General features: G+C 46.9%; 1 protein-coding gene across 1 annotated transcript in view; it reads left to right on the top strand.

The window, feature by feature from the left end:
- Positions 1 to 21,458, top strand: part of LOC148523432 (sodium- and chloride-dependent creatine transporter 1-like) — a 99,822-nt gene that overhangs the window by 47,545 nt on the left and 30,819 nt on the right. The window contains exons 3-5 of the mRNA XM_088473212.1: positions 194 to 325; positions 7,850 to 8,126; positions 9,878 to 10,010. Coding sequence (XP_088329338.1) covers positions 194 to 325; positions 7,850 to 8,126; positions 9,878 to 10,010 — 542 coding nt within the window. The remainder of the gene's footprint in view (positions 1 to 193; positions 326 to 7,849; positions 8,127 to 9,877; positions 10,011 to 21,458) is intronic.

Below are 21,458 nucleotides of genomic sequence, written 5' to 3'. Positions count from 1 at the left end.
TTGTGGCAGGGTCTCATCTGCCGCAAGCCCCAGTGAGCTTCCTGCACCCCCCCCCTCCCTGCCTACAAAACGGGGCAAGCTGTCGATCAATCATTTGTGTGGAGCCCATGTAATGTATGCATTACCAATGTGTTTTATGCTCAATCTGACCCCAATAGACCCCCTCATTTGTCTGTCTCTTGTGCCCACCCAGGGGTGTTTCTCATTCCCTACTTGTTGATCGTCTTTGTTGGAGGAATTCCGGTTTTCTTTTTGGAAATTGCTTTGGGGCAGTTCATGAAGCAAGGAGGAATTGCAGCGTGGAACATTGCTCCGCTTTTCAAAGGTAACCTGCCCCCCTGCAGCACACTTACATTTCCGTGGATAATATTTAGGGGGAGATTTAGCAAATCTTGAAGAGAGATAAAGTGGAAAGAGACAAAGGGCCCGATTCAGACCCGCTCGCTAGGATGCGTTCGCACGCAGCCTGCCGATGTTTGCATTCTGCGCATGCATACGCATCGCAGTGTGCGAACCAGTCCATGCGATCGCGAACCGATTGTGCATAGACGCTTCGCTAGCTTGAGTGACAGGATGAGCCGTTTGTGGGTGGTGACAGGGGTTGGTCGATGGAAACGGGGGAGTGGTGGTGCAAATGCAGGCGTGCCTGAGCGTCTTAACGCCGTTTCAAAGGCTTGCCTAATTTAGACGCAGCGTCATAGTACACGTCACATGGCTGAATTTTACACTGAAGCACTCGCAGTGCTTGTGGTAGGTTATGGTCAGCCACAAGTGCTGCGTATGCATCCGATGGTCCTCGATGTTACCGATTGTTGCACACACTTCCTGGAGATGACGTGTATAGTGAAGGGAAAGTGGGTGTTTTAAGACAGGCTGTCGGCATCTACATACACACCGCGATCGCATGCCAAGACATAATGGGCGTGCTAATGTCTTGCTGTGCGACTGCGGGATTGCAAACTGCGTGCGAACGCGTCTAGCGAGCGGGTCTGAATCGGGCCCAAAGTACCAACCAATCAGCTTCTGTCATTTTTGCGGCACAGACTGTAACATGACAGCTAGAAACTGGTTGGTTGGCACTTTGTCTCAGTCAACTTTATCTCTCTCCAAGATTTGATAAATCTCCCCCTTAGTCTGCCGGTGCCTAAGAGAGTCTGATAACAGCCCAAAGTACTGGAATCGAATGGAAATCTTAGGCACATTTTAGAAATCTATTATTCTTTTAAAATTATAATATATATTCCTAATTTGTCCCTATTGCCTATCTTGTGATACATCTAAGCTGTGTGACACAAAGATGTGGAAGTATCTGACATAGGGAGAGATATATAACACCTTGGAGAGAGAGACAGCGGTGAGAGATAAACTACCAACCAATCAGCTTCTGTCATTTTTCAAACACAGCCTGTAAAGTGACAATTAGGAGCTGAATGGTTGGTACTTTGGGTCTGAGCCGGACGCTATTTGCGTTCGCTCGTTCAGAAAAAGGGGCTGGCTATTTAAAATGACCGCTCGCTCTTTGCGGTCTGTTGACGCCTCTATGTCTGAACGAGCGTACAAAACATGCGGTCGTTATTTTGAAAAAAACGCCCCCTGGCCGCTCACATCATACGTCATCTCCGCTATTTATTAGATTAATCGAGTACATCGAAAGGCATATGAGCTGCTCGCTATTCTTGTGGTAGCATTTTCCTACCGCAATCATGCGAGCAGTTCTTGCTAAAAGACAACCAAGTGACGTGGTCGATGACGCTGCTTTGTTAATTATGCACACCCTTAAAACGCCCGTTCTGAACGTTTGGCACGCCTGCGTTCTGATCTCCACTCCCCGTTTTCAAGCACCTTCCCTTGTTACCACCCACAAACGCCTCACTCTGTCACTCAAATTATCAGGCATTCACTATTTTGCGAGCACACGATTTTCGACCGCACTGACTGGTTCGCGCATGCGTACTAAAACCCATACGCATGCGCAGATGTGCGAACATCGCTCAGAGCGAATGAGCGGCCTCTTACGAGCGGCTCTGAATCAGGCCCTTTATCTCTCCCAGGTTTGATACATCTCCCCCATACACCTTTAGAAATCTGTGTATTTCTCCTACTGGTAACCGAGCCATAATTATTCCCACCGCACCAGAACACCCTCTTGTACTGTATATTGCAATTCATTTATTGGTTGGATTCATATAATACAGTGTTTTACCGTAAAACTGAGACATTTCTAAACTGCGCTTTGAATTAATATGTGTGATATGTTAGACCAAATGACCCTCTTTCCATTCATTATAATGATTGAAATTTGAGATAGCACTTAAATAAATCAAAGTCTTCGGCTGTGTTTTTGAAGCAGGATTGAGCTGAACACACGGCATAAATCAGCCTTCTCGGATGAATTTGGGAAGCACTGCTTCATTATAGCAAGTCTTTCCAGCCGTTTGGATGTCTAGTATGTGAATAGAAGCTGAGACTAACATTATCATTTTTATCATTATGTTGTTCCAGAAAGGAATGCTAAACCTGCAAACAAATAACGTGTGTTCTAACTCTGCTGACGGGAAATCTCATTCATATAAAGTAATGATAATAGAGAATGACAGGATTAGCAATTGATGAGGGACAGTCTGTCACTCTATACAGGGTTCTGTATATTATATCTACATACATTAGGTCAACATTCATTAGGTCAACATTCATTAGGTCAGCATGAGAATGTGGACACGGTCATTATGTCGCCATGTTCATAATTTCTACATTGACCATGTGGACATTCAGCATGTCCACACTGATGTAATGACGTCATGGACGGAATGTCGACAGTGTCTTCTTTCTAATAAGACTTTATTCATAACTCTAACGCTAACCCTATTGCTAACCCTAATGTTAATCCTAACCCTAATGGTAACTCTGGTGCTAACCCTAACCCTAATGGCAACAGTAGTGCTAACCCTGAAGCTGGGTACACACTATAAGATATATTGTGTGGGTCATATAGTGGGTATGCCCATTTGCGCGTACATGACATTCGTTCATCGCATCATCCCATCTGCCATGCTGTACAGCAGATGGGACGATGTGAATGATGTTACATGCAGCATGGAATGATATATTGCGCGATCGTACCCCCGATCGTGTAGTGTGTACGGCCAGTGCGATATATTGTTCCATATATATACATATATATATATATATATATATATATATATACATACACACACACACACACACAGTAACAAGCTGGGTTGGCACTCCAATATTCAACATCAAATAGTATGATTTTGCTGGTGCTTTTCTACAATCTGCAGCTGTAAATCATAAATTAATTTAAACTCTCAAATTCTGTTGATTTATCGCTTTTTGGGGATTTCACAGAGTTAAGTCCACATTTTACAACATCACCTCTGATTACGGATCAGTAATGGGATTTGTTATAGTTGGAGAGTACAGTTATGCCTCAATTGTACCTTAAATCTGCATGCGTTATAATGTTTGCGGATCAGAGTTTAAGAAACAAACTAAAAATTTGATAGAAAAAACCCCCAAAACATTTAACAACAAAATATAGAAAAACAAAAAACTTCAATGATTACAAAATTCAAATGATACAGCTTTGGCTGGCTCCAGGAACGCACCCGCTCAGCAAGTCACTATATTACCCACACCATCACTAAAGTAACTGTCAGTTTGCGACCTAGGATTGGCTGTTACTCACCCCAGCACCGGCTTCCCCTGATCCCTCAGGTGGTCAGACGTCAGGTGCGACAGCGAGTGATGTGCTGAGCATTATGCCTAAGAGCCAAGTGGACATCCATGAGCTGCGCTGTGCTTTGGTTACTGCGGTTGCCGTCATGGACGCAGCCATGACAGTCTTCATCACCTGACTACCCTTTATCCAATGGTGGCATGGTGGTGGTCAGCTGACGCTGTCCACCAATGATCTGCTATCTCAGGGTATATAACCAGCCTCCAGACAGCAGGAAGTTGCCTGTGCAACGTTGTCGCTACCTTGTGTATACTTGCCGTCACCTCATTCCAGGTTCCCTTATCGTGTTACCCTCGAGTCTCTACGTGCCTTCTCCTTGTGCAACAGTGCGTCCGAACATCTTGCCTGTGTGCCATACAAGTGCCATCTCCTTGTGCAACAGTGCGTCAAAACACCTTGCCTGCGTACAACTACAAGTGCCACCTCTTGTTGCAGCAGTGCGTCAAAAACCCTTTACCTGTGTGCAATTACAAATACCAACTCCTGGTGCAGCTGTACTTCTTCCTGAAGTATTCCTATTGAGCCATCGTTGTATTATCTCTATTCCCGTGGGTATCGGATACCTGACCAAAGGACCGCGACCTGCCTGCTGGGTGCAGCTTAAACCCATATCCCGCTTGGAGGGGTCACTGGTGAACACCTCCCAGCAGGTTAGACTTGCCGCACCTTTGGTCAAGGCTCGCCAACATCCGATATTCGTGGATGAGGAGAACTTATATACAGGCCCCACGCCTCCAATTTCTCCCTCAACCCAGGACCTCAGCTTTCACCCCCTCAGTAGGGGATTTCCCGAAGTCAAACGTGACAGTAACCAGGCGCAAGAGCTAACCAAACAAGTTATATGATAGCTCCATGAAACCGCAGATGAAACTAATGAACTTCCATGTACGAGTATATATATATTCATCATTCCCTGAGGACAAAAAACCCCACAGGCTTTATAAATAGCTTACACTTACAATTCCGTAATCTCCTCTTATGCCATTTGTAGAGGTACAGCCACCCATAACTGCACTGTAACCCATACAGCCAAGATAAAACTACCAGAATTACATTTTATTTTTCAGTCCAGCTAATGTAAAAACAAAAAATGCACCAACAACAAAGATGTAGTAGAAAAATTAAAAAATAAATAACAAAATGTAAATGAATGATCCTTGTTGAGCCATGTACATTCTCCATGATTTACCAACAAATCAAATATTCTAAATTAATTTATCTGAAAGACGATTTAAAATATCATCATGCTACCAAAAACCAAAAAGTAATTCCTCAGCAATACCGATGGTGATATACAATTCCATCATACATAACCAAAGTGATTTTAACGTAACGCATTACCTGCGATTCACCTGGATTTACTCAGTTGCGATCTGTGTCCATCTCAGGGGTCTATTAGATGAAGCTTTTCAGTCCCTTGTGATGGTCAATTTCAAATACCTTCCTGGCAGACACTATAAAACATAGGGGGTCATTCAGACCCGCTCGCGAGGGAAGTTCGCTCGCAAGCGGGTCGATGTTTGGCGAATGCGCATGCGCACGATGGAGGGAGCTCCGTCGTGCGCATGCGCGAGACCCGGCGAGCGACGAGAAATACGTTGCTCGGGGTCTCGCACCAAAGGGGACGTGCTGTCGATGGTGACTGACAGCACGGCCCCTTTGGTGGGCGTGCCGGGGGCGTGGCTGCCAGACGGAGGCGTTCCCATGGGAACGCCTACCGTCTGAGTCCGGCCCCACTGACATCAGTAATGATGTTAGTGGGAGTGATTTTGGCTCTGATAGAGCCAAAATCACTCCTGGGCTTGCGGAAGCGAGATCCTACCGCAGGGTCTCGTCGCAAGCCCAATGGTCGCGATGGTCTTTGACCATCGCGACCATCATCATGGACGCTCGCATAAGCTGTGGGTGGTAACCCACAGCTATGCGAGCGTCCATGAGGCCGCTCCAAAAACAGGTACTAGGGCCCTGATTCAGAGCGAGCGCTATGGTCAGAGCGTTCAGCTCTGAATCAGGCCCATTATTTCTAAGGACAAATGGGAAACACTGCTAGATATAAGCGGGAATCAGTTAAAGGATCGAATGGACATCTGGAGAATTATAAATTATAGAGGTAATTGAACCTATTTTGTGGGATTAGTATTGGATCCTACAGTTGAGCAATCTCAACAACTTTCTAGTTTTATTCAATTGAAATTAGTAATAACATTTCAATAATTTTTTTTAAAGACTTTAAGGGGTCAATTCATAAAGATTTCACATAAATCTTTTCACAGAGTTTGCCACCCTTTGTGGCTAAAATTTGTGAAAATTGGGGTCCCCAGTGGTGCATGTAACAGTAAAGTGAAATCTAGTTCACAAAAAATTACTCATGGTACAGGCGTGAGGGCACAAATATGTTGTTGGGACTGGGAGAGGCCATTTTATTGGTGGGAATGCTGTCATGATGGACTCTGTCCAATCAGTTCCCTGAGAGAGACCAGCGCAGTGCAGGGTTTAAGGAAGTCTCAGCTGCACGGGTGAGTCATGGGGAGAGGCTGCTTCATTTTCATAGAATTTACAGGGTAGAAAATTAATTGATTGGAGGGGAAAAATACTGTTTGTAGTCCGAGACTGACAGTTCTCTGGCTGCAGAGACATCGGTGACTGTTGTGCAGCTGTCTGTCAGGGGGTGAGTGATAGGTTTTATTTATTCTGTCCACAAATTTTTTTGAAGTTTTCCCCTGTTTCAGGGCCCCATTGGTATCCCCACATTGCAAACTAGAAAAGTATGAGGAGCAACAGGGTAATGAGAAACCACTTCACTGCATTTCTCCAGTCAGGAGGCTTATTGCGCCATCCACAGATGGTGACATCAGGGCCGGCTCCAGGGTGAGCCGCGCCCAGGGTTGGACTGGCCCACAGGGGTACAGGGGAAATCCCCGGTGGGCCCCACTGCCTGGGTGCCCCACCACTTGCTCTAATGTCTGGTTTCAGACTGTACACTTGAATTATACATTGTTACTCTATTATAGGGTCAGTTACATGGTCTCCATTGTCTGTCCAAGCCTCTTTGGGGGCTGACCCCATCCCCCGTGGTAACTGGCCACACCCCAAAGCATGGGCCCCTACCACTGCATTCCTCCGGTGGGCCCTTCGTACTCCAGTTTGACACTGGCCGCGCCCTGTGCGGGACCAAGGACCAAAAATGGGTGTGTGGCCTAATTTCCATAGACCACACCCCCTAAATGACATTATTTGGGGGCGTGTTCGTACGGCATGCCTCCCGTTAATGTCAGGCTGGGGGCAAGCCCAGCACTACGTCAGTAGCTGGGCTGCCCCCAGCCCTCTTCCTGCAGTGAATGGATGCCGCGCGCATGCTCACGGCATCCATTCCTCTTCTCCGGGGTCGGCACCGCCGCACAGCTTCATCCCGTGGTGGAGCAGTGGGGCAGTGCCCGAAAAACGGGACTGTGTCCAGCTGAAATCAGGAATGGCTGGGAGGGGTGCGCCCTCTATGAGGTGGCACCCCTGTTCGACCGCACTGGTCGAACATGCCTCAAGCCGGCCCTGGGCGACATTGTTCTGAGAAGTGAAACTTCTTCTCTGAATCACTTTCCCCCACTAGAGTATGGGAAGAGGTATGTACTCTAATCTGGGGATGTACCGCTGGAGAAATCTGAGTTATCTCCATAGAAACCATAGGGGACGAGTGATAAAGGGCTTTTAACTGCTGCTCGAATAGACCCCTAAATGCGTTGGCCGCAATTCTTCAGCATTCATTTAAAGTTGTAGACTTTCCACGCATTCCCAGCTTTTTAGGTTCTGTCTTAACACCTACATTTCTCCCACCGGGAGCTGAGATGTGATGTGAGAGAAGCATTACGCCCACTAGGAAGACTCCACGTTACTGTATTGAAACAGACGTTTTCTATTGAAGCAATGTATACAGTAACTGTAGGCAGGAGGATATGGTGCAAATTAACCACAAAAACCAAGTTATTACTCTGAGGGCCTGATTCAGTGTTGTACATAAACCATATGTAGCGTGTGTTGTACTATTAGATTGTCTCACCGAAGCTCAAGTATCTCATTCATGTTGATGTTCCACAGGTCTTGGCTTTGCCTCAATGGTGATCGTGTTCTTCTGTAACACCTATTATATTATGATCCTGGTCTGGGGCCTTTACTACCTAGTACACTCCTTCACCAACACCTTGCCCTGGGCTACTTGTGGACATCCCTGGAACACAAAGGAGTGTGCCGAAGTCTTCCTTCCAGACCAGTGCTCCAATGATACTACAGCTAACAGCACCGACTCCGGCATCCCGTACAACATCAGCTGTGCCGCTCTTCTTAACAAACGCTCCCCCGTCATCGAGTTCTGGGAGTGAGTATACAAGAGGACATACGTCCTGGGATATATATAAGTAGTATAAAGTGACAGACAGATGTAACATACTTCAATAGAAATGGGGGCTGTCACAGTAGATGTATTGTCATCTTAATTGTAGTTTCCCAATTTTGGACTTATACTGTGCCCTTGCTCCATTTATGCCTTAAACGCTGAATTTTGTTAATTAGATCATTATGATTCTACCTGGGCTCCAACCTGAGGTTTCCCGGCTTTCAATGTAAAAATATTTTTGTCTTTCGTGGGGGTTTTAGTGCTTTGTTTTTTGAGGGAGTATTGTACCGTAATTAGGGTGTCGGTCGGATTTCCTGAATGACTAACACACCCGAACTTGGGGGTTCCAAGTCTAATCGAGTACCTGTTCGGATCACTTTTGGGGTGCGGCATGGAACCGAATACCAGGTCCGCTGTAAATTTGGAACTTGGATTAAAAAAAACGGATCTCGGCTTTGGCTTGCATGTAAACAGGTCCAAATGTCATGGTTTTAGCTGTTTTTGTCAATTTTAAAGCAAACCAAAACCATATCCGAACCAAAAAACTTGAGGGTCGTTTTTGCCAAATTAAAACCAAATCATGGGGGTCTGCGCACATCTGTAATTGTTTTTATGTTTGAGCCATTAGAGGCAGTGCAGGAGCTGCTGAATTAGCCGACCAGGAGAGTGCAGCTCAGGGAAAGTTTCTTGTGTCATTTATCTAAGCTATTTACTCTGCACCTAAACGTACATTTCTGTACAGTGAAACAAAGTGGATGGACAAATGAGGAGCATGAGCAGGAAAGAAGTTATGCTACGCATTATTTATATCACCGAGAACAAGCAATCTGAGCCCCCATGTAGCACCTTTGCTCAATATTTTATTCCATTCTCTCCAGCATGTGCGTCTCAGACGGACTATTTCATGGGATGCAGTCAGGAAGCCGATGGTCGAAATGCCGACCGCTGGCTTCCCGACTGTCTAATCCCAGCAGGGGTCTAATGACAGGCGTCAAAATCCCAGCGCCTGTCATTTTACCTACACCGGGAGCCTGACGCCCGGCATACCGAACGAAGGTAAGCCAGGCGGCGGGCGCGGACAGGGGGGGGAGGGTTAGGTTAGGGGCTCCCGGGGGGACTTAGGGTTAGCGTTAGGCTAGGGCAGGGGTCTTCAACCTTAGCCCTCCAGCTGCTGTGGAACTACACATCCCAGCAAGCACTGCCACCTTTTTGATATAAGGGCATGCTAAGACTATGGCAGTGCATGCTGGGATGTGTAGTTCCACAGCAGCTGGAGGGCCAAGGTTGAACTCCCCTGGGCTAGGGGAAGGGGAGGTTAGGGTTAGGCACCCCCCAGGAGACTTAGGTTTAGGCCGCGGGGAAAGGGGGGGGTTAGGTTTAGGCACTTGGGGGGAGGTTAAGGTTAGGCACCCCTAAGGGAGGGTTGGGGGGGGTTAGGTTATAGTTAAAATACTTACCTGTCGGGATCTTCAGTTGCCGGGATTTGAGCCACCGGGCTTGCGTCCGGCGGTATTTCATACCGATACCCTATTTAATACCAGAAATACATGAATACCCTTGCTGTATGGTTACATTTAAATCTTTTAGATGCATGCACCATGTTCACACATTAACAACTGCGGCAGACAAGTTATGTGTATGGTGTAATGTACATACTGTAATGTGACCAGCATTAAATGACAATCTGGCCACTCCACGCATTACGTAACGCTAACGGCTGGTCTCTCCGGCAGGAATAAAGTGCTGCAGATCTCTGCGGGTCTGAATGAGCCTGGGCAGTTAAACTGGCAAATGATACTGTGCCTGCTGGCCACCTGGATCATTGTGTATTTCTGCATCTGGAAGGGAGTGAAATCGACAGGAAAGGTAATAACGGGAATTCTACATGATCACAGAGAAGAATTCTCTTCTATAACGTATGTTCTGTCATGGTACCAGCTGCTAGAAATATAGGTGAGGCCACGGGAGACTAAATAAACACTCTGACGCCTTTATATATGGCAAATATTAAACCTATATCTGTTCATGACAATTCCATGTGTTCTACATACTGCAGCACATCCTCAGTGTCAGGGCCGGTGCTAGCATTAGGCAGCTGTCTAAGGGCGCTGGCTCCTGAGGGGCGCACTTGAGGTGATTGAGGTCACCAGCACATAAATTATAAAAGTCTCTGAAAGAGACGTCCTTTTGCTACTTAGGGGTCTATTTACTAAGCAGTGTTAGGAGTCAGAGTGAAAAGTGATAAGAAAGTGATAAGGTGCCAGCCAATCAGCTCCCAACTGCCATCTCACAGGCTGTGTTTGAAAAATGACAGTTGGGAGCTGATTGGCTGGCACCTTATCACAGACTTATCACTTTTCACTCTGTCTCCTAACACTGCTTATGCTTAGTAAACAAGAACCCTTAGTACTGGCAGCAGAAGCGGATTATATAGACAGCTGCTGTACCCTTACTTTTCCCATGCTCTTCTATTCACGTATAACATGCCTGGCTGGCTCAGCATTGCAGGCAGGTAGCTGTGTCCTGAGGTATTTATAAACATTTGTGGTATATTCAGCCCAAACTGCAGTCAGATACTTTCTGGGGCATCTCACACATGATGTGGAATAGTATTATTACAGAAGTTGCATTGAACATTGGATGGATCATAACTTAATGATTAATCTAATATTCCGTATGAACTATGGTGCTGATGCAGTGGGGAATGTACACCTGGTTATCTAGCATATAGGGAGTGAATTTACACTGTGTATGCTCAGAAAATGAGCATGCACAAAAGCGTCTGTGCACAGTCATGTGCAGTTTGGACCCTTACCGTGAAAGAGGTGGAACTGGGAGTGTAGATGGGGGGGGGGGGGGGGTGTTAGGCTGAAGCTACGCTTAGGGAGCCAAGGAACCTTGCACCAGCCCTGGTGAGTGTCACATTCTCTATATCACTGCTTAGCTCTATTTCAGCACTTCCTCAGCAGGGACGTACAGTCAGGGTAGGCTGGGGTGGAGTCTGTCATACTCCTGAGATTTGATGTAAAAATGATTAGAATAATACAAAGAAGATATTTATAGGAAGATATTTATAACTTATGAACATCTTCTTTGTTTATTGTAATCATTTTTATAGTTAACACTCACCAGCTTTGTGGAGCTCCTGCGACTGCAGGGAGATAAGAGATGAGGCACCAACAGTTCAGCCTCGCTTCTGTATAGTCAGACACTGCTTGCAGAGCTGGGGGCGGGGCCACACTACGGGCAGTATGCTGCACAGAAAGAGAGCTAATAGAGGCATGCCACTGAGTATAGGGGGGGGCGTACCCTGAGCACTGATTGACACCTTGGATGTGCCGTGTGACCAGGAAGTGCCCTGCAGTGTTTAGAGATCAGAGCTGAGTCAGTAGCAGCAAGAAAAGGCACAGTGATGCAGGTAGGAGAATCAATGGCCACTGAAGCTTAGGTGTAGTGAGGGGAAAGTTACAGTGAGTTACAGTGAGTAAGGGGTGAGATAGGCCCCCTGCTCTCAGACCCATTTCCATGTGTGCCTCCACAGCCATTTACCTCACCCCACTGTGTCATGTGTTCCACATTCTGCAGCACTTCCTCAGTGTCATGTGTTCCACATTCTGCAGCACTTCCTCAGTGTCATGTGTTCCATATCTTGCAGCACTTCCTCAGTGTCATCTATTCCACATCCTACAGCACTTCCTCAGTGCCATATGTTCCACATTCTGCAGCACTTCCTCAGTGTCATGTGTTCCATATCTTGCAGCACTTCCTCAGTGTCATGTGTTCCATATCTTGCAGCACTTCCTCAGTGTCATCTATTCCACATCCTACAGCACTTCCTCAGTGTCATGTGTTCCACATACTACAGCACTTCCTCAGTGACACGTGTTCCACATCCTACTGCACTTCCTCACATCCTACAGCACTTCATTAGTGTCATGTGTTCCACATCTTACAGCACTTCCTCAGTAAAATGTGTTCCACATTCTGCAGCACTTCATCAGTGTCATGTGTTCCACATCATGCAGCACTTTCTCAGTGTCATGTGTTCCACATACTACAGCACTTCCTCAGTGCCATATGTTCCACATTCTGCAGCACTTCCTCAGTGTCATGTGTTCCATATCCTGCAGCACTTCCTCAGTGTCATGTGTTCCACATTCTACAGCACTTCCTCAGTGTCATGTGTTCCATATCTTGCAGCACTTCCTCAGTGTCATCTATTCCACATCCTACAGCACTTCCTCAGTGTCATGTGTTCCACATACTACAGCACTTCCTCAGTGTCACATGTTCCACATCCTACTGCACTTCCTCACATCCTACAGCACTTCATTAGTGTCATGTGTTCCACATCCTACAGCACTTCCTCAGTAAAATGTGTTCCACATTCTACAGCACTTCCTCAGTGTCGTGTTTCACAATCTACAGCACTTCCTCAGTGTTATGTGTTCCACATTATACAGCACTTCCTCAGTGTTATGTGTTCCACATTCTACAGCACTTCCTCAGTGTTATGTGTTCCACATACTACAGCACTTCCTCAGTGTCATGTGTTCCATATCATGCAGCACTTCCTCAGTGTCATGTGTTCCACATTCTACAGCACTTCCTCAGTGTCATGTGTTCCACATTCTACAGCACTTCCTCAGTGTTATGTGTTCCACATTCTACAGCACTTCCTCAGTGTTATGTGTTCCACATTCTACAGCACTTCCTCAGTGTTATGTGTTCCACATTCTACAGCACTTCCTCAGTGTCATGTGTTCCACATTCTACAGCACTTCCTCAGTGTCATGTGTTTCACATTCTACAGCACTTCCTCAGTGTTATGTGTTCCACATTCTACAGCACTTCCTCAGTGTCATGTGTTCCACATTCTAACACACTTCCTTAGTGTCGTGCATTCCACATCCTACAGCACTTCCTCAGTGTTGTGTGTTCCATATCTTGCAGCACTTCCTCAGTGTCATCTATTCCACATCCTACAGCACTTCCTCAGTGTCATGTGTTCCACATACTACAGCACTTCCTCAGTGACACGTGTTCCACATCCTACTGCACTTCCTCACATCCTACAGCACTTCATTAGTGTCATGTGTTCCACATCCAACAGCACTTCCTCAGAAAATGTGTTCCACATTCTGCAGCACTTCCTCAGTGTCATGTGTTCCACATCCTGCAGCACTTCCTCAGTGTCATGTGTTCCACATTCTGCAGCACTTCCTCAGTGTTTTGTGTTCCACATTCTGCAGCACTTTCTCAGTGTCATGTGTTCCACATACTACAGCACTTCCTCAGTGTCATATGTTCCACATTCTGCAGCACTTTCTCAGTGTCATGTGTTCCACATACTACAGCACTTCCTCAGTGTCATGTGTTCCACATCCTGCAGCACTTCCTCAGTGTCATGTGTTCCACATCCTGCAGCACTTCCTCAGTGTCATGTGTTCCACATTCTGCAGCACTTCCTCAGTGTCATGTGTTCCATATCTTGCAGCACTTCCTCAGTGTCATCTATTCCACATCCTACAGCACTTCCTCAGTGCCATATGTTCCACATTCTGCAGCACTTCCTCAGTGTCATGTGTTCCATATCTTGCAGTACTTCCTCAGTGTCATGTGTTCCATATCTTGCAGCACTTCCTCAGTGTCATCTATTCCACATCCTACAGCACTTCCTCAGTGTCATGTGTTCCACATACTACAGCACTTCCTCAGTGACACGTGTTCCACATCCTACTGCACTTCCTCACATCCTACAGCACTTCATTAGTGTCATGTGTTCCACATCTTACAGCACTTCCTCAGTAAAATGTGTTCCACATTCTGCAGCACTTCATCAGTGTCATGTGTTCCACATCCTGCAGCACTTTCTCAGTGTCATGTGTTCCACATACTACAGCACTTCCTCAGTGCCATATGTTCCACATTCTGCAGCACTTCCTCAGTGTCATGTGTTCCATATCCTGCAGCACTTTCTCAGTGTCATGTGTTCCACATTCTACAGCACTTCCTCAGTGTCATGTGTTCCATATCTTGCAGCACTTCCTCAGTGTCATCTATTCCACATCCTACAGCACTTCCTCAGTGTCATGTGTTCCACATACTACAGCACTTCCTCAGTGTCACGTGTTCCACATCCTACTGCACTTCCTCACATCCTACAGCACTTCATTAGTGTCATGTGTTCCACATCCTACAGCACTTCCTCAGTAAAATGTGTTCCACATTCTACAGCACTTCCTCAGTGTCGTGTTTCACATTCTACAGCACTTCCTCAGTGTTATGTGTTCCACATTATACAGCACTTCCTCAGTGTTATGTGTTCCACATTTTACAGCACTTCCTCAGTGTTATGTGTTCCACATACTACAGCACTTCCTCAGTGTCATGTGTTCCATATCATGCAGCACTTCCTCAGTGTCATGTGTTCCACATTCTACAGCACTTCCTCAGTGTCATGTGTTCCACATTCTACAGCACTTCCTCAGTGTTATGTGTTCCACATTCTACAGCACTTCCTCAGTGTTATGTGTTCCACATTCTACAGCACTTCCTCAGAGTTATGTGTTCCACATTCTACAGCACTTCCTCAGTGTCATGTGTTCCACATTCTACAGCACTTCCTCAGTGTCATGTGTTCCACATTCTACAGCACTTCCTCAGTGTTTTGTGTTCCACATTCTACAGCACTTCCTCAGTGTCATGTGTTCCACATTCTGACACACTTCCTTAGTGTCGTGCATTCCACATCCTACAGCACTTCCTCAGTGTTGTGTGTTCCATATCTTGCAGCACTTCCTCAGTGTCATCTATTCCACATCCTACAGCACTTCCTCAGTGTCATGTGTTCCACAAACTACAGCACTTCCTCAGTGACACGTGTTCCACATCCTACTGCACTTCCTCACATCCTACAGCACTTCATTAGTGTCATGTGTTCCACATCCAACAGCACTTCCTCAGAAAATGTGTTCCACATTCTGCAGCACTTCCTCAGTGTCATGTGTTCCACATTCTGCAGCACTTTCTCAGATTCATGTGTTTCACATTCTACAGCACTTCCTCAGTGTCATGTGTTCCACATTCTACAGCACTTCCTCAGTGTTATGTGTTCCACATTTTACAGCACTTCCTCAGTGTCATGTGTTCCACATTCTACAGCACTTCCTCAGTGTTTTGTGTTCCACATTCTGCAGCACTTTCTCAGTGTCATGTGTTCCACATTCTGCAGCACTTCCTCAGTGTCATGTGTTCCACATTCTGCAGCACTTCCTCAGTGTCATGTGTTCCATATCTTGCAGCACTTCCTCAGTTTCATCTATTCCACATCCTACAGCACTTCCTCAGTGCCATATGTTCCACATTCTGCAGCACTTCCTCAGCTTCATGTGTTCCATATCTTGCAGCACTTCCTCAGTGTCATCTATTCCACATCCTACAGCACTTCCTCAGTGTCATATGTTCCATATCTTGCAGCACTTCCTCAGTGTCATCTATTCCACATCCTACAGCACTTCCTCAGTGTCATGTGTTCCACATACTACAGCACTTCCTCAGTGTCACGTGTTCCACATCCTACTGCACTTCCTCACATCCTACAGCACTTCATTAGTGTCATGTGTTCCACATCCTACAGCACTTTCTCAGTGTCATGTGTTCCACATACTACAGCAATTCCTCAGTGCCATATGTTCCACATTCTGCAGCACTTCCTCAGTGTCATGTGTTCCATATCCTGCAGCACTTCCTCAGTGTCATGTGATCCACATTCTGCAGCACTTCCTCAGTGTCATGTGTTCCACATTCTACAGCACTTCCTCAGTGTTATGTGTTCCACATTCTACAGCACTTCCTCAGTGTTATGTGTTCCACATTCTACAGCACTTCCTCAGTGTTATGTGTTCCACATTCTACAGCACTTTCTCAGTGTCATGTGTTCCACATGCTACAGCACTTCCTCTGTGCCATATGTTCCACATTCTGCAGCACTTCCTCAGTGTCATCTATTCCACATCCTACAGCACTTCCTCAGTGTCATGTGTTCCATATCTTGCAGCACTTCCTCAGTGTCATCTATTCCACATCCTACAGCACTTCCTCAGTGTCATGTGTTCCACATACTACAGCACTTCCTCAGTGTCACGTGTTCCACATCCTACTGCACTTCCTCACATCCTACAGCACTTCCTCAGTGTTATGTGTTCCACATTCTACAGCACTTCCTCAGTGTCATGTGTTCCACATTCTACAGCACTTCCTCAGTGTTTTGTGTTCCACATTCTGCAGCACTTTCTCAGTGTCATGTGTTCCACATTCTGCAGCACTTCCTCAGTGTCATGTGTTCCACATTCTGCAGCACTTCCTCAGTGTCATGTATTCCATATCTTGCAGCACTTCCTCAGTTTCATCTATTCCACATCCTACAGCACTTCCTCAGTGCCATATGTTCCACATTCTGCAGCACTTCCTCAGTGTCATGTGTTCCATGTCTTGCAGCACTTCCTCAGTGTCATCTATTCCACATCCTACAGCACTTCCTCAGTGTCATGTGTTCCATATCTTGCAGCACTTCCTCAGTGTCATCTATTCCACATCCTACAGCACTTCCTCAGTGTCATGTGTTCCACATACTACAGCACTTCCTCAGTGTCACGTGTTCCACATCCTACTGCACTTCCTCACATCCTACAGCACTTCATTAGTGTCATGTGTTCCACATCCTACAGCACTTTCTCAGTGTCATGTGTTCCACATACTACAGCAATTCCTCAGTGCCATATGTTCCACATTCTGCAGCACTTCCTCAGTGTCATGTGTTCCATATCCTGCAGCACTTCCTCAGTGTCATGTGATCCACATTCTGCAGCACTTCCTCAGTGTCATGTGTTCCACATTCTACAGCACTTCCTCAGTGTTATGTGTTCCACATTCTACAGCACTTCCTCAGTGTTATGTGTTCCACATTCTACAGCACTTCCTCAGTGTTATGTGTTCCACATTCTACAGCACTTTCTCAGTGTCATGTGTTCCACATACTACAGCACTTCCTCTGTGCCATATGTTCCACATTCTGCAGCACTTCCTCAGTGTCATGTGTTCCATATCTTGCAGCACTTCCTCAGTGTCATGTGTTCCATATCTTGCAGCACTTCCTCAGTGTCATCTATTCCATTTCCAACAGCACTTCCTCAGTGTCACGTGTTCCACATCCTGCTGCACTTCCTCACATCCTACAGCACTTCATTAGTGTCATGTGTTCCACATCCTGCAGCACTTTCTCAGTAAAATGTATGCCACATTCTGCAGCACTTGCTCAGTGTCATGTGTTCCACATTCTACAGCACTTCCTCAGTGTCATGTGTTCCATATCCTGCAGCACTTCCTCAGTGTCATGTGTTCCACATTCTACAGCACTTCCTCAGTGTCATGTGTTCCACATTCTACAGCACTTCCTCAGTGTCATGTGTTCCACATTCTACAGCACTTCCTCAGTGTCATGTGTTCCACATTCTACAGCGCTTCCTCAGTGTTATGTGTTCCACATTCTACAGCACTTCCTCAGTGTTATGTGTTCCACATTCTGCAGCACTTCCTCAGTGTCATGTGTTCCAGATACTGCAGCACTTCCTCAGTGTCATGTGTTCCACATCCTGCAGCACTTCCTCAGTGTCATGTGTTCCAGATACTGCAGCACTTCCTCAGTGTCATGTGTTCCAGATACTGCAGCACTTCCTCAGTGCCATGTGTTCCACATTCTGCAGCACTTCCTCAGTGTCATGTGTTCCAGATACTGCAGCACTTCCTCAATGTCATGTGTTCCACATTCTGCAGCACTTTCTCAATGTCATGTGTTGCAGATACTGCAGCACTTCCTCAGTGTCATGTCTTAAGTTGCCCACACACATAGCGACATTTTACACGATTTGGCCGATTTTGACGCATCGTGACGACGAATCCGATAAATTAAGTACAAATCGTGAGTTTATACTCACGAGCACGATGCCGATGCGCGTCCCCGCTCGTCGTACATTGCATCTTCTGATCTGCCGTGCTGTAGGGCAGATTAGACAATCTGGGATACAATGCATTGGCTGCAAGATAGATCTTTAGTCAGATTGGACATTTTTAACTCCAAATCGTGATCACGACGGCAAGGGAGCTCCCGTGAAAGTTCATGAGGAAATTGGCCATAAAATCGTATCGTGAGGACATCGGTATGTGTGTGGGCACCTTTACACATTCTGGCCAATATGTCTTGTAGATCATGTACAGTATATGTGTATACATTGTTATACCTAAATAATGAATGTTTTTAAATCTTCTTAACACATTTAACCAGTATTTATTGGCTACGCTGAGTGCACTGCTTGTATTAACCTTTCAGCTTTGGAACAAAACCCCCGAGGTGCATTTCGGAAGGATAGCAGGCTGGCCCCCTTATCAGAGTGAAGAATACGGCCTGATAGACAATCGCACAATAATGAAGTTTCTCTCCTTGCTCTTCCTGCGTCTCCCTGAGGCGTCCAGTCACAGCGCTCAGCGCTCATTGTCATGTGTGTCACGAGTTCTCCACTTCTCCTTCCCACACGGCTGATTGCACAGGACAGGGGGATTAATCACACAGCGTCAGAGTTTAATCTCTGCAGCTCTCCCTGCATTACTAATGGTTTCATTGGAGCACTACACGGAGAGGAGCGAAAGGGAAAACTGCTGCTTATAAAAGACATAAACATTGATTGGCACTAAATAAAATGTCCTTCACATTATATACTATATAGCCAAAGACAGCGCTGAAGGTCTTCTGGGGAAAAAATAACAAACCAGACGCAATTATTACCACAAATATTTATATCAAAGTGTCAGATAACACAAGTCTACACAATACCTCCCTCCCAAGTGAGAAACTCCACGCCCAAAAATGCTATTGGAAGTAGTGTATATACTGTAGATATATCTATTAAGAAGAGAAAATACACATTTGTCCACTTGCATCTTTGCTGATTGCGCTGCAAACGTGCGCACGCATCGCGTCTAGCGATTAGACGTGACCGCGTGCGCCATGCTAACGCCATTCCGCGTGCTCCAGTCGCACCATGCAATCCTATGGAGTGGCGGGTGCGAACGCAGCGCACATACCCGTTCGCGTTCCATGCATGGTGCGATTTGCCGCACAAGCGGCAAAGAAGCAATAGACATTCGCATGTGAGCTGAGGAGGGGGGTGTACTATAAATTGCCCTAGCCAGGGCCACTGTGGGGGCAAGCTGTGCCCATGTCCCCTCATGATTCACCAAAGACAAATTTCAGCACAAATGGGTGTAGCCACCAGGGCCAGATAGAGGGGTCTATTCATCAAAACGAAAAATGATGCAGTGTTAATTAGGTTTAGAACTGGCATTGAGTTCTACCTAATTAACAGAGCAATTCATCATTGCTCCTGTACATAAGTATCTCTTCTGAAAAACTGTAATTTCTGCGAAGACAGTTTTTTGGAAAATAGATACTTTCCTCCTGCAGCCCTGGGCTCCCCGCACAACTGACCGCTGGGCATCTCTCCCTCGGGCACCTCGCACAGGTGACTGCTGCCTATTCCCCGGCTCCCCGCTCAGCTGGCTGCTGGTCTCTCCCCCCCTCCCCGCACAGCTGACTGCACCTTGTGGACAACAAACCCCCCCTCGCCGCCGGGTCTGCCCGGCTGTTATAGAGATGCTGCTGCCACAGATCTGCTGGTGGTGGCTCCTCCCCTTCCTGTATCATGTGTCCCTGCTCCTCACCATAGTTGCGGAATTGGGCTTGTGTTTTTTGCAAGTTGCTTGTTTTTGGGTTTTTTTTTTTTTTGTGTATTGCCGATGCACCCCTGGAGGTAGGTGTATATGTGTGTGTGTTTTTTGCACTGGTAGTGACTGAGGGGAATCGGAATGTAATACCGCCGGCCGCATGGCCGGTAGTTCGAATCCCGGCAACATACCTCCCAACATGACCCTCTCCAGGAGGGACACAATGCTCTGGTCCTGGACTTCCCTGGTAATTTATGATTGGTGGAGGCTCCAGAGGTTGGGCTGCAGCACAGTCCAAAATTCAAATAGGGGAGTCACACCAACTGCCAGTGAGTCCCAGCCAGTGATGTTTGGCAGTGTGTGAAATGACAGTTGGTGTGACTCCCCTATTTGACTTTTGAACTGTGCTGCAGCCCCACCTCTTACCAGGGAAGTCCAGGACCAGAGCATTGTGTCCCTCCTGGAGAGGGTCGTGTTGGGAGATATGCGGCAGCGTCAGTCCGACAGAGGAACAGATCCCAGCAGCGGCAGCCCGACAGCGCTGGAAAGCCCGATCGTCCCTAGGTAAGTACTAACTAACCTAACCTACCCCCCTAACCCTCCCTCTGGGTGCCTAACCCTAGCCTCCCCCCCAAGTGCCTAACCCTATTCCCCCTCTAAATGCGTAAACCTAATCCCCCCCTTCCCCTAGCCTAACCCTAACCTCCCGGGGGGTGCCTAACCCTAAGTCCCCCCCGGGAGCCCTAAACCTAACCCTCCCCCCCCACGGCTGTCTGCTCGTGGCGCCCGGCATCCCTTCGATCTGAGGCTGTTAAAAAGAGGGGATAATGGAATTAGACAGGTGACAGGAATGAAGGAGGTAAGGAAGAGGGGTGAGAGAAATGCAGAGAAGAAGAAGAGTAAAGGAAAGGTGGGTACACACTAGACGATATGTCGCCTGATCCAGCTGATTGGGCCGACATATCGTCCACATCGGCAGTGGCGTATCTAGAATGGGTGCAGTGTGTGCGGGGCCCCCGGGTCCACCCATATTATTTTAGACTCACCTGTCCATGGTCCCACGTCGAGTGTCTGCGCTGCTCAGAACACTGGAAAATGGCCGCCGTGAGTCTACTAAGGCTCCCTGACGGTCACCAGGGAGAGAGGAGGGGGCCCCGCACAGGGTGTGCACACGGGTCCCCTCCTCTCTTAAGACGCCCCTGCACATCGGCCAGAGTGTACCCATTATGTGTGACCCTGCGCACTCCCGCGGGTCATCCATCGGGGTCGTTCCGTCAGCCTGCATGTAGGGCTTATGGAACGACCCAGATGCCGACTCCCGACATATCGGACGTTTGGTCACCACATCGTGCAGTATGTATCGACCGCCCTATATATATTGCATGGTCTGGTGTTGCATCACTGGATACACCATACTTGCCTACTTTTGAAAAAGCATTTCAGGGAGATTGTGAAAGCAGCACCTATGAGCGCGGCGGTAAAGTGGGCGTGTACTGCTACATCTGAGAGGCGTGTCATAAAATTGATTTACATCCA

This window comes from Taudactylus pleione, unplaced genomic scaffold, assembly GCF_031769625.1.
Source record: "Taudactylus pleione unplaced genomic scaffold, aTauple2 ptg000133l, whole genome shotgun sequence".
NCBI lineage: Eukaryota > Metazoa > Chordata > Amphibia > Anura > Myobatrachidae > Taudactylus > Taudactylus pleione.
Note: the sequence above shows the minus strand (reverse complement) of the source record. Positions and strands in the feature narration are given on the sequence as shown.